The 14,803-nt window shown below is 46.9% G+C and overlaps 1 protein-coding gene across 1 annotated transcript; it reads right to left on the bottom strand.

Moving 5' to 3' along the window:
• Positions 1-256: 256 nt before the first annotated feature.
• Positions 257-6,157, bottom strand: LOC120039163 (neuroblastoma-amplified sequence-like; the record flags this gene model as incomplete). Its single annotated transcript, XM_038984686.1, has 6 exons — positions 6,054-6,157; positions 5,486-5,537; positions 3,500-3,536; positions 3,224-3,301; positions 582-629; positions 257-361 (listed from the first exon to the last, which is right to left on the bottom strand). Coding segments are annotated over exons 1-6 (413 nt in total), but the record flags the coding sequence as incomplete, so codon positions are not given.
• Between the last annotated feature and the right edge of the window lie 8,646 nt (positions 6,158-14,803).

The following is a 14,803-nucleotide window of genomic DNA, read 5'->3' as shown; positions in this document are numbered from 1 at the left end:
TTTCAGATCATTTCCACACTGCCACGTTGGGCTGCACGATATGGGCAAAACAATCTAGGCCTTATGTTGGAACCAAATGTTGCAATTGTGATTTGAATTACAATTTAGAGCAAAACACTTTAGTGAACTGTTGGAATCATGGAAGTAGAAGGATTATTATAATTCTAGAGGTAGAATATAATAGTGGAATACAGTGTAGTTTGACATGACAACAAATGAAAATGCCAGGGAGGAGTTATTGTGACAGGGTAGGAACCAAAGTGTTGATAAGTGTTTCATAGCTTCACGTATTCCTCTTTGATTTAGAAGGTACTTACCCTGACACTTCCCAATGACAGAGCCAAAGTCATCCCTCGCAGACCTGGTGGAAAAAACAGAGAATAGAATATACACAAACATTCTGCACGTAATCTTAAAAAGGTCAAATGGACCTCTGTGTATTAGGCATTATGGTTAATCATATACAGCACCCTGCTGACTAGGAGGGTTTCTACTGACTAGACAGAACGTCTGATAAACAAAAAACAAAACTTAATAAAACGTAAAACGTTTTGAATGGACACACCATCTCATATCATTACCTGATCTCCACACACTGGTCCTGAACCACAGCCAGTAGCTTCCCATTACTGGAGAGAGGGAGGAGAGAGAGAAGAGAGAGGAGGAGAGAGAGATGTAGGACTTTGAGCAACACACTTTTGGGTTGAACCATTGGATCGGCGTATTTCTTCTAAATCCTGTTTTTGAGTCTGTGAGTGATCCCAGGGTGTCTGTGAGTGATCCCAGGGTGTCTGTGAGTGATCCCAGGGTGTCTGTGGCAGGGTCGTTCTAATGTCAAATCAGGTTTGTCACAGAATCAATGATAACTTGGCTATATACACTGGGTACCAGTACTGAGTCAATGATAACATGGCTATATACACAGGGTACCAGTACTGAGTCAATGATAACATGGCTATATACACAGGGTACCAGTACAGAGTCAATGATAACTTGGCTATATACACAGGGTACCAGTACTGAGTCAATGATAACATGGCTATATACACAGGGTACCAGTACTGAGTCAATGATAACTTGGCTATATACACAGGGTACCAGTACTGAGTAATGATAACTAGGTTATATACACAGGGTACCAGTACTGAGTCAATGATAACTTGGCTATATACATGGGTACCAGTATTGAGTCAATGATAACATGGCTATATACACAGGGTACCAGTACTGAGTCAATGATAACTTGGCTATATACATGGGTACCAGTACTGAGTCAATGATAACTTGGCTATATACACAGGGTACCAGTACTGAGTCAATGATAACTTGGTTATATACACGGGGTACCAGTACAGAGTCAATGATAACTTGGCTATATACACTGGGTACCAGTACTGAGTCTATATACACAGGGTACCAGTACTGAGTCAATGATAACTTGGCTATATACATGGGTACCAGTATTGAGTCAATGATAACATGGCTATATACACAGGGTACCAGTACTGAGTCAATGATAACTTGGCTATATACACAGGGTACCAGTACTGAGTCAATGATAACTTGGCTATATACACAGGGTACCAGTACTGAGTCAATGATAACATGGCTATATACACTGGGTACCAGTACTGAGTCAATGATAACTTGGCTATATACACAGGGTACCAGTACTGAGTAATGATAACTAGGTTATATACACAGGGTACCAGTATTGAGTCAATGATAACATGGCTATATACACAGGGTACCAGTATTGAGTCAATGATAACATGGCTATATACACAGGGTACCAGTACTGAGTCAATGATAACTTGGTTATATACATGGGGTACCAGTACTGAGTCAATGATAACATGGCTATATACACAGGGTACCAGTACTGAGTCAATGATAACTTGGCTATATACACAGGGTACCAGTACTGAGTCAATGATAACTTGGCTATATACACAGGGTACCAGTACTGAGTCAATGATAACTTGGCTATATACACAGGGTACCAGTACTGAGTCAATGTGCAGGGGTACGAGGTAGCATCACCGCCTGGTACGGCAACTGCTCTGCCTCCGACCGCAAGGCACTACAGATCACCACAGAAATATCATTACAGTAATTTGACACAGCGCAATCCCTTGCTATCCATTCGTCCATGGACACTGGGGTACCGTATTATCGCGTTCCCCTGCCAGTCTACGGGGCTGGGAATTGCCAGGGACCCCCGCGGTAAGATATCACCATACTGAGGTGTCGATACCATATGTATTGTCATTCTCACCATTCTGTATGTACTGCAATTCAATACTGTGATTTTATTGCGATTCGATGTTCCAAACATATCGTATGTTTGTCGCAGAGGGGTAAGAGAGACTCATGAGTAAAACGAGTTTTGCTCAGTCATGGAAATAAAAGTGACGAAAACAAAATGGTCTCCCTATTTAAAAAGATGGAGAACACATGAAGCAAAACGATTCTCTCGCCCTCCCTCTCCAATTGCCAGCTTTTTGTCCCACAATAAACAGCAAGGCCTATAAATTAAAACGTTGCCAAAATGAACAGGAGAAGAAAAATCTCATTGCAAAATAATTGATGGAAATACCAGTCGATGTAAATACATTTGACAATCATGCTTATCGCTCTATAGGTTCATTTGTTTCATTTAGTAGAAATCAATTGGAGTGTGTATTTTTGTTCATCTTCATTTATCTTACTTATGCAACAACTAGTTGTTACAGAAGGAATTTAAAATTAAAACAACTATGTGGCTAAAATGACTGATTAAAAGTAGACAAATTGTCCAGAGTTTTAATAAACCGATAACTAAAACCAAGGGGAAAAAATACCTTTTAGTCTTCATCTTAAAACAAACTAAATCTGACATAATGAACACAAAAAAATATATATATAAAAAAAAAAAAAAAAAAAAAAAAAATTGTTCTCAATGGCCGTTGAGGTCAAAATAAAGGTCAAATAAAAATAAACAAAGGTCAGAGGTTGATTTCATGTGAATGTATGAAGGGTCTGGCATGGTCTGGTTTGGTTTGGCGTGGCGTGGCCTGGTTTGGCGTGGCCTGGCGTGGCGTGGCCTGGCCTGGCCTGGCCTGGCCTGGCCTGGCGTGGCGTGGCGTGGTGCATGCGTGGCGTGGCATGGCGTGGTGCATGCGTGGCGTGGCGTGGTGCATGCGTGGCGTGGCGTGGCGTGGTGCATGCGTGTGTACTGTACCTTGCTAGCACCAGTTGCCAGTTGATCTGCTTGTTGGCCAGTCGGACCAGGCCAGGAGGTAGAGAGGAGCTAGAGGGACTGGTACAGGATCACAGTTCAATCAGTCAGCTGTTACACACCACAACAACAGGACCAATACAACAGCATAAACATTAGTCAAGTCAATTTGACAAAACTATATAAGGTTATACTAAGCTGGGAAGAGATTCAGCCTACAGGGGTAAATAGTAGTGAAATAGTTGATGAATTTTGATGTGAGTAATCTGAAGAGCTTACCTGTACCACAGGTAGTGCAGGATGAACCTAAAAGGCCCTACAACAGACATGGAGAACACACGGTGATGAGTGGCTAGGATCATATATCCACGTTACAAAGAAGTGGAAGTCCGAGGGGCTTCCAGCACAAAAGTAATGTTAAATTACTTTGCCCCATAGGGACGTCGCTCCGACCCCCATAAGGGCGTCACTCCGAGCCCCCCCCCCCACCCCGTAGGGGCGTCGCTCCGAACCCCCCACCCCGTATATCGCACAAAGTTAAAGAACTAGGAATCCTATCTAGCCTTTTCCACCTCAACACTGCCTGTCTGGGGGCTGTGCGCACCTGAAGAGCTGAGGGAAAGATTTGTTTTAATAAGTGCTGTGCACAGTAATACAAGTTGGTGTAATTTACTTGAAACGAAAGTCTACTTTAGTGAGACTTTGACCTTGTGTTTCTTGGCCATTCGCGTTGTTTTGTTCACAAGCTAGGTCGTTTTTCTACGTTTGAATTTCACCTGCTAGGGAAACGAAGACGACCCGTTTACTAGTCAGACTCACAGGCGCAAACAATCGTGTTACCACGGTAACCTCCAGTGGAGGAGTAACCAGTTTTCAAACTTGAGTAAAAGTAAAGATACCTTAATAGAAAATGACTCGAGTAAAAGTCACCCAGTAAAATACTATTTGAGTAAAAGTCTAAAGGTATTTGGTTTTAAATATACTTAGGTATCAATAGTAAATTGAATTGATGAAAAAAAACGTATGTATTAAAAGTATGTATAAATCATTTCAAATTCCTTATATTAAGCAAACCAGAGGGCATCATTCATCTTTTGTTTTTAACTTACTAATAACCAGGGGCATGCTCCAACACTCAGACATCATTACAGATAGCCAGGGGCTCCAACACTCAGACATCATTACAGATAGCCAGGGGCTCCAACACTCAGACATCATTACAGATAGCCAGGGGCTCCAACACTCAGACATCATTACAGATAGCCAGGGGCTCCAACACTCAGACATCATTACAGATAGCCAGGGGCTCCAACACTCAGACATCATTACAGATAGCCAGGGGCTCCAACACTCAGACATCATTACAGATAGCCAGGGGCTCCAACACTCAGACATCATTACAGATAGCCAGGGGCTCCAACACTCAGACATCATTACAGATAGCCAGGGGCATGCTCCAACACTCAGACATCATTACAGATAGCCAGGGGCATGCTCCAACACTCAGACATCATTACAGATAGCCAGGGGCTCCAACACTCAGACATCATTACAGATAGCCAGGGGAACACTCCAACACTCAGACATTATTTACAGATAGCCAGGGGAACACTCCAACTCTCAGACATAATTTACAGATAGCCAGGGGTACACTCCAACACTCAGACATCATTACAGATAGCCAGGGGAACACTCCAACACTCAGACATCATTTACAAACAAAGCATGTGTTTAGTGAGTCCTCCAGATCAGAGGCAGTAGGGATGACCAGGGATGTTCTCTGTTTAGTGAGTCCTCCAGATCAGAGGCAGTAGGGATGACCAGGGATGTTCCCTGTTTAGTGAGTCCTCCAGATCAGAGGCAGTAGGGATGACCAGGGATGTTCTCTGTTTAGTGAGTCCTCCAGATCAGAGGCAGTAGGGATGACCAGGGATGTTCCCTGTTTAGTGAGTCCTCCAGATCAGAGGCAGTAGGGATGACCAGGGATGTTCCCAAAATATTATTGTACTGCTGACAACAATTTAATAACGTTTTTTTCGTAGGGTGACGTGGGAGGCGTAGAGTGACGTGGGAGGCGTAGGGTGACGTGGGAAGCGTAGGGTGACGTGGGAGGCGTAGGGTGACGTGGGAGGCGTAGGGTGACGTGGGAGGCAACCTTGGGCTTGCTTCCAATATGATCATTATTTTCTTAACATGAATAGAAACGGATACAGTATGAAAAACCAAAACAGCGAGGGGAAAAGATGCCTAGATGATCCGTCTTACCTGTCACAGCCTTGGCAATAACAGATGAACTGTGCTCCTTGTTGCCTCGCAACTGCAAATGGCAGAGAGTTACAGATTGTTATTAGTCTTTCTATACACACCCTGAATTACATTGTGATTGGGAACCAACCAATTTGCACAAGTGTGATGATACTATGGCCAAAACATCTTCCCTGGACATGGTACAGAATTTGGTAACGTCAAGACAGCTAGCACCATCAACAACAAATTCACAACAGACTAGCTAGCCAACGTTTAGAAAGTAAAAACAAAAATATCCAAATACACCTCAACGCTGCAATTAAACTCCTTATTTCATAGATTTGTTTACGGTGACTGAATATTTAACTGCAAGTAATGTTGATTCAATGCAAATCCAAAACGTGTTATCAGCAATGACTGAGAGGAAGATGTGTGTGACGTGGCTAACCGCATTTAGCTCCCTGTAACGTTGCTAGCTAGATAGCTAGCTAACGGTAGCTAACTTGCAGGGTGCACAATCACTTCAACTTGGCATGCCATTTCCGTCTATACGTTAACAATGAACCGAATCAGATTTTGTACAAACCTGAGTGTCGGTCTCGGGTGGCCATTCCGTATTTATAAGTAAATCATACAAAATATTCTCATCTTCCATTTCAATGTTGCTATCATCAGCCATGTTTACGTGGATAGTTGATCCAAACTCTGTGGCTGAGAAAGTGTCACAAACTACGGAATACCGGATGGTACCAAAAGGACTGTTTAACAAAACGCATTAATGCGGTTTTCCCAAAGACTATTATAACTAACCCAAGATAAAACAGAGCCTGTCGTTTCCAATGAGAGAAAATTAATCATAGTGGGCAGAACAAGCAAGTGCGAAATGTAGTCCACTCTGTTTGTTACATATTCTAGTTCTGGAAACAGAAAAATGTATTTCAGATTAAATGTTTCATCGAAGAGAATATTTGCAGAATTTCGGCCAAAATCCATCTTGGGCCACTGCCGGCCACTGGGCTTCCTCTCATCACCATATTTGGTAGTGAGCGGAAATGCTTCACATTTTTACATCGGGTGAAATATCTGTCTTATTGTTCCATCTGTGGTTTTTAACAAGGCGAAGTGACAATTCATCAAATTATACACTGATTCATAAGACGTGTCGATTTTATTAATATATGTGCTTCATATCAATTATAGTGTGATTCTGCACCTTAATTTCACTGTTTTGCCCTTGTCCCTGACCCAGACTTTTAAGCTTCTACTATGTTTTTCTATGAGAAAACATTAATAATTACACATTATATAATGTTATGTACTACAGAAAGAATCAATTAAATAAAATCTATATCAATATTTATTGTGAGTATGCCTTTTATATTGTTTTTTTTACACAAAATATACCTGTCCTTTGGTGAGTGGTGTCATTTAAAGTTTTTTCAAGAAAATTTTAATTTAGTTACCATGGAAACATATTGTGACACTGAAGCACATGGCTGCAGTGGACAGTTGTTCCTGATGTGATGTCCTGAAGTTTAAGAAAAATCGAGGTAAATATTACTTGTGTAGAGAATATTTTAATTGTCAGTCATTTCCAAACAGACTATAATTTCTTTAATTTGTGGTTGAATTTTATAATTTTTTAAATATTTTATATATTTTGTGTAAATGATATGCTAGCTGTAATACTAATCAAAGCATGCTAAGCTGTCTGTCAATTTTCTCCAGAAACTGTAGAAATGTCATTTCCATCACAGTCATTGACATCACAAACTTAAGTGTGGTGGAAATGACGGAAATCCATTATCTTATTCGTTTTTACTTTATTTTTTATTTTATTTTTATTTACTTTAGGCTTATTTAATAATGTTTTAAATTAATTGAATCTAGAAAATGCTCCAAGGTGTGCACAAGTTGAAAACTAAGTAGTATTAGTCTTTATTTTTAGAAGATGTGTAACGGTCGTCGTAATCCTCCTCCTCGGACGAGGAGGAGAGGCGAGAAGGATCAGACCAATACGCGGAGTGATTTGTGTCCATGATTATTTAATGAATCGAAACTGAACACGAACCAAAAATAACATAAAACAACCGACAAACAGTCCCGTGTGGCACGAATGCAGACACGCGATACAACCACCCACAAAACACACGTGAAACCCCGGCTGCCTTAGTATGATTCTCAATCAGGGACAAACGATCTACAGCTGCCTCTGATTGAGAATCATACCAGGCCGAACACAAAACCCCAACATAGAAAAACACACATAGACCAACCCACCCAACTCACGCCCTGACCAACTAAATAAATACAAGAAAAAAGGAAAACAGGTCAGGAACGTGACATAACCCCCACCTTAAGGTGCGAACTCCGGGCGCACCCGCATAAACTCTAGGGGAGGGTCTGGGTGGGCGTCTGTCCACGGTGGTGGCTCTGGCGCTGGTCGTGGTCCCCAACCCACCATAGTCAAACCCCGCTTCCGTGGTCTCCTCCCAATGGCCACCCTCCATGTCAAACCCACTCTACTAAAAGGCAGCACCGGACTGAGGGGCAGCTCCGTACTGAGGGGCAGCACCGGACTGAGGGGCAGCACCGGACTGAGGGGCGGATCCTGGCTGGCTGGCTCTGGCGGATCCTGGCTGGCTGGCTCTGGCGGATCCTGGCTGGACGGCTCTGGCGGATCCTGGCTGGACGGCTCTGGCGGATCCTGGCTGGACGGCTCTGGCGGATCCTGGCTGGACGGCTCTGGCGGATCCTGGCTGGACGGCTCTGGCGGATCCTGGCTGGACGGCTCTGGCAGCTCCTGGCTGACTGGCTCTGGCAGCTCCTGGCTGGACGGCTCTGGCAGGTCCTGGCTGGACGGCTCTGGCAGGTCCTGGCTGGACGGCTCTGGCAGGTCCTGGCTGGACGGCTCTGGCAGGTCCTGGCTGGACGGCTCTGGCTGGTCCTGGCTGGACGGCTCTGGCTGGTCCTGGCTGGACGGCTCTGGCTGGTCCTGGCTGGACGGCTCTGAAGGCTCAGTACCGACGGACAGCGCTGGGCAGGCAGACAGTTCATACAGCGCTGGGCAGGCAGGCAGCTCAAACAGCGCTGGGCAGGCAGGCAGTTCAGGCGCCGCTGGGCAGACGGCAGACTTTGGCCGGCTGAGACGCACTGTAGACCTGGTGCGTGGTATAGGCACTGGCTGCGCTGGAGAGAAGGAAAGCTCTGACAGCGCTGGACAGGTGGGAGCAGCTGGAGAGAGAACCCGGAGAGACAGCCTGGTGCGGGGGGCTGCCACCGGTGGACTGGTACGTGGAGGTGGCACCGGGTATACCGGACCGTGAAGGAGGACACGCGCTCTTGAGCACCGAGCCTGCCCAACCTTACCAGGTTGAATGGTCCCCGTAGCCCTGCCAGTGCGGCGAGGTGGAATAGCCCGCACTGGGCTATGCTGGCGAACCGGGGACACCATTCGTAAGGCTGGTGCCATGTATGCCGGCCCAAGGAGACGCACTGGAGGCCAGATGCGTTGGGCCGGCTTCATGACATCCGGCTCGATGCCCAACTTAGCCCTACCAGTGCGGCGAGGTGGAATAGCCCGCACTGGGCTAAGCACGCGTACTGGGGACACCGTGCGCTTAACCGCATAACACGGTGTCTGACCAGTACGACGCCCTCTCACTCCACGGTAAGCACGGGGAGTTGGCTCAGGTATCCTACCCGGCTTTGCCACACTCCTCGTGTGCCCTCCCCCAAGAAATGTTTGGGTCTGACTCTCGGGCTCCCAACCGCGTCGCCGCGCTGCCTCCTCATACCAGCGCCTCTCTGCCTTCGCTGCCTCCAGCTCCGCCTTGGGACGGCGATATTCCCCTGGCTGAGCCCAGGGTCCTTTGCCGTCCAGGATCTCCTCCCAAGTCCAGGAGTCCTGGGTTTTTTCCCACTGCTGTCGCCTCCCTTCTCCACTCCGCTTGGTCCTAGATTGGTGGGTGGTTCTGTAACGGTCGTCGTAATCCTCCTCCTCGGACGAGGAGGAGAGGCGAGAAGGATCAGACCAATACGCGGAGTGATTTGTGTCCATGATTATTTAGTGAATCGAAACTGAACACGAACCAAAAATAACATAAAACAACCGACAAACAGTCCCGTGTGGCACGAATGCAGACACGCGATACAACCACCCACAAAACACACGTGAAACCCCGGCTGCCTTAGTATGATTCTCAATCAGGGACAAACGATCTACAGCTGCCTCTGATTGAGAATCATACCAGGCCGAACACAAAACCCCAACATAGAAAAACACACATAGACCAACCCACCCAACTCACGCCCTGACCAACTAAATAAATACAAGAAAAAAGGAAAACAGGTCAGGAACGTGACAAGATGACACATAAAACAGCACAGAGGTCACAGACATAGAAACAAAATAACAAATTATCCTATATGATACCAGGAACATCTGCAAAAAAGACAGGGAGAGATACTGGAAGAAAAAAGAGAAGGGACAAGTGAAATCTATCTCTGAGCTTACAAAGCGAAGAGATGGAAATGTAACCAACGGAATAGAAGACAGACTTTAAAGAGAACAGTTGCAATGGAGACCTACCGATCAGGCAACACATCACCTCAGTCACCAGATGACTTGCAGCCAGAACACGAGGCTAACATACCTGCCCCTAACTTACCTGCCCCTAACTTACCTGCCCCTAACTTACCTGCCCCTAACTTACCTGCCCCTAACAAACCTGCCCCTAACATACCTGCCCCTAACTTACCTGCCCCTAACAAACCTGCCCCTAACTTACCTGCCCCTAACTTACCTGCCCCTAACATACCTGCCCCTAACTTACCTGCCCCTAACTTACCTGCCCCTAACTTACCTGCCCCTAACTTACCTGCCCCTAACTTACCTGCCCCTAACATACCTGCCCCTAACTTACCTGCCCCTAACAAACCTGCCCCTAACTTACCTGCCCCTAACTTACCTGCCCCTAACATACCTGCCCCTAACTTACCTGCCCCTAACTTACCTGCCCCTAACTTACCTGCCCCTAACTTACCTGCCCCTAACAAACCTGCCCCTAACATACCTGCCCCTAACTTACCTGCCCCTAACAAACCTGCCCCTAACTTACCTGCCCCTAACTTACCTGCCCCTAACAAACCTGCCCCTAACTTACCTGCCCCTAACTTACCTGCCCCTAACTTACCTGCCCCTAACTTACCTGCCCCTAACTTACCTGCCCCTAACTTACCTGCCCCTAACAAACCTGCCCCTAACATACCTGCCCCTAACTTACCTGCCCCTAACAAACCTGCCCCTAACTTACCTACCCCTGATGCACACCCTGTTCAAAATGTTTGCAATAAAATATTTTCATATGATTTTTTTGATTTTTTTTTACATAGATGTCATTTCCACCCAACCTTGTCATTTCCACCCATACCTTGTCATTTCCACCCACACCTTGTCATTTCCACCCCACCTTGTCATTTCCACCCCACCTTGTCATTTCCACCCACCTTGTCATTTCCACCCACACCTTGTCATTTCCACCCCACCTTGTAATTTCCACCCACACCTTGTCATTTCCACCCACACCTTGTCATTTCCACCCCACCTTGTCATTTCCACCACACCTTGTCATTTCCACCCACACCTTGTCATTTCCACTACACCTTGTCATTTCCACCCCACCTTGTCATTTCCACCCCACCTTGTCATTTCCACCCACACCTTGTCATTTCCACCCACACCTTGTCATTTCCACCCCACCTTGTCATTTCCACCACACCTTGTCATTTCCACCCCACCTTGTCATTTCCACCCCACCTTGTCATTTCCACCCCACCTTGTCATTTCCACCCCACCTTGTCATTTCCACCCCACCTTGTCATTTCCACCACACCTTGTCATTTCCACCCACACCTTGTCATTTCCACCCACACCTTGTCATTTCCACCCCACCTTGTCATTTCCACCCCACCTTGTCATTTCCACCCACCTTGTCATTTCCACCCACACCTTGTCATTTCCACCCACACCTTGTCATTTCCACCCCACCTTGTCATTTCCACCCACACCTTGTCATTTCAACCCACACCTTGTCATTTCCACCCCACCTTGTCATTTCCACCCACACCTTGTCATTTCCACCCACACCTTGTCATTTCCACCCCACCTTGTCATTTCCACCCACACCTTGTCATTTCCACCCACACCTTGTCATTTCCACCCCACCTTGTCATTTCCACCACACCTTGTCATTTCCACCCACACCTTGTCATTTCCACTACACCTTGTCATTTCCACCCCACCTTGTCATTTCCACCCCACCTTGTCATTTCCACCCACACCTTGTCATTTCCACCCACACCTTGTCATTTCCACCCCACCTTGTCATTTCCACCACACCTTGTCATTTCCACCCCACCTTGTCATTTCCACCCCACCTTGTCATTTCCACCCCACCTTGTCATTTCCACCCCACCTTGTCATTTCCACCCCACCTTGTCATTTCCACCCCACCTTGTCATTTCCACCACACCTTGTCATTTCCACCCACACCTTGTCATTTCCACCCACACCTTGTCATTTCCACCCCACCTTGTCATTTCCACCCCACCTTGTCATTTCCACCCCACCTTGTCATTTCCACCCACCTTGTCATTTCCACCCCACCTTGTCATTTCCACCACACCTTGTCATTTCCACCCACACCTTGTCATTTCCACCCACACCTTGTCATTTCCACCCCACCTTGTCATTTCCACCCCACCTTGTCATTTCCACCCCACCTTGTCATTTCCACCACACCTTGTCATTTCCACCCCACCTTGTCATTTCCACTACACCTTGTCATTTCCACCCCACCTTGTCATTTCCACCCACACCTTGTCATTTCCACCACACCTTGTCATTTCCACCCCACCTTGTCATTTCCACCCCACCTTGTCATTTCCACCCCACCTTTTCATTTCCACCACACCTTGTCATTTCCACCACACCTTGTCATTTCCACCCCACCTTGTCATTTCCACCCCACCTTGTCATTTCCACCCCACCTTGTCATTTCCACCCACACCTTGTCATTTCCACCCCACCTTGTCATTTCCACCCCACCTTGTCATTTCCACTACACCTTGTCATTTCCACCCCACCTTGTCATTTCCACCACACCTTGTCATTTCCACCCACACCTTGTCATTTCCACCCACACCTTGTCATTTCCACCACACCTTGGCATTTCCACCCCACCTTGTCATTTCCACCCCACCTTGTCATTTCCACCCCACCTTGTCATTTCCACCACACCTTGTCATTTCCACCCCACCTTGTCATTTCCACCCCACCTTGTCATTTCCACCCACACCTTGTCATTTCCACCCCACCTTGTCATTTCCACCCACACCTTGTCATTTCCACCCCACCTTGTCATTTCCACCACACCTTGTCATTTCCACCACACCTTGTCATTTCCACCCCACCTTGTCATTTCCACCCCACCTTGTCATTTCCACCCACACCTTGTCATTTCCACCCCACCTTGTCATTTCCACCCCACCTTGTCATTTCCACCCCACCTTGTCATTTCCACCCCACCTTGTCATTTCCACCCCACCTTGTCATTTCCACCCACACCGTGTCATTTCCACCACACCTTGTTATTTCCACCCACACCTTGTCATTTCCACCCCACCTTGTCATTTCCACCCCACCTTGTCATTTCCACCCACACCGTGTCATTTCCACCACACCTTGTCATTTCCACCCCACCTTGTCATTTCCACCCACACCTTGTCATTTCCACCCACACCTTGTCATTTCCACCCACACCTTGTCATTTCCACCCACACCTTGTCATTTCCACCCCACCTTGTCATTTCCACCACACCTTGTCATTTCCACCCCACCTTGTCATTTCCACCACACCTTGTCATTTCCACCCCACCTTGTCATTTCCACCCCACCTTGTCATTTCCACCACACCTTGTCATTTCCACCCCATCTTGTCATTACCACCCCACCTTGTCATTTCCACCCCACCTTGTCATTTCCACCCCACCTTGTCATTTCCACCCCACCTTGTCATTTCCACCCCACCTTGTCATTTCCACCCCACCTTGTCATTTCACCCCACCTTGTCATTTCCACCCCACCTTGTCATTTCCACCCACACCTTGTCATTTCCACCCACACCTTGTCATTTCCACCCACACCTTGTCATTTCCACCCCACCTTGTCATTTCCACCACACCTTGTCATTTCCACCACACCTTGTCATTTCCACCGCACCTTGTCATTTCCACCCCACCTTGTCATTTCCACCCACACCTTGTCATTTCCACCACACCTTGTCATTTCCACCCCACCTTGTCATTTCCACCCCACCTTGTCATTTCCACCCCACCTTGTCATTTCCACCACACCTTGTCATTTCCACCCACACCTTGTCATTTCCACCCCACCTTGTCATTTCCACCCACACCTTGTCATTTCCACCCCACCTTGTCATTTCCACTACACCTTGTCATTTCCACCCCACCTTGTCATTTCCACCACACCTTGTTATTTCCACCCACACCTTGTCATTTCCACCCCACCTTGTCATTTCCACCCCACCTTGTCATTTCCACCCCACCTTGTCATTTCCACCACACCTTGTCATTTCCACCCCATCTTGTCATTACCACCCCACCTTGTCATTTCCACCCCACCTTGTCATTTCCACCCCACCTTGTCATTTCCACCCCACCTTGTCATTTCCACCCCCACCTTGTCATTTCCACCCACACCTTGTCATTTCCACCCCACCTTGTCATTTCCACCACACCTTGTCATTTCCACCCACACCTTGTCATTTCCACTACACCTTGTCATTTCCACCCCACCTTGTCATTTCCACCACACCTTGTCATTTCCACCCCACCTTGTCATTTCCACCCCACCTTGTCATTTCCACCCACACCTTGTCATTTCCACCCACACCTTGTCATTTCCACCCACACCTTGTCATTTCCACCCACACCTTGTCATTTCCACCCCACCTTGTCATTTCCACCACACCTTGTCATTTCCACCCCACCTTGTCATTTCCACCACACCTTGTCATTTCCACCCCACCTTGTCATTTCCACCCCACCTTGTCATTTCCACCACACCTTGTCATTTCCACCCCATCTTGTCATTACCACCTCACCTTGTCATTTCCACCCCACCTTGTCATTTCCACCCCACCTTGTCATTTCCACCCCACCTTGTCATTTCCACCCACACCTTGTCATTTCCACCCACACCTTGTCATTTCCACCCCACCTTGTCATTTCCACCACACCTTGTCATTTCCACCC

Source organism: Salvelinus namaycush, unplaced genomic scaffold (assembly GCF_016432855.1).
Source record: "Salvelinus namaycush isolate Seneca unplaced genomic scaffold, SaNama_1.0 Scaffold2588, whole genome shotgun sequence".
NCBI classification, from domain to species: Eukaryota; Metazoa; Chordata; class Actinopteri; order Salmoniformes; family Salmonidae; genus Salvelinus; species Salvelinus namaycush.
Note: the sequence above shows the minus strand (reverse complement) of the source record. Positions and strands in the feature narration are given on the sequence as shown.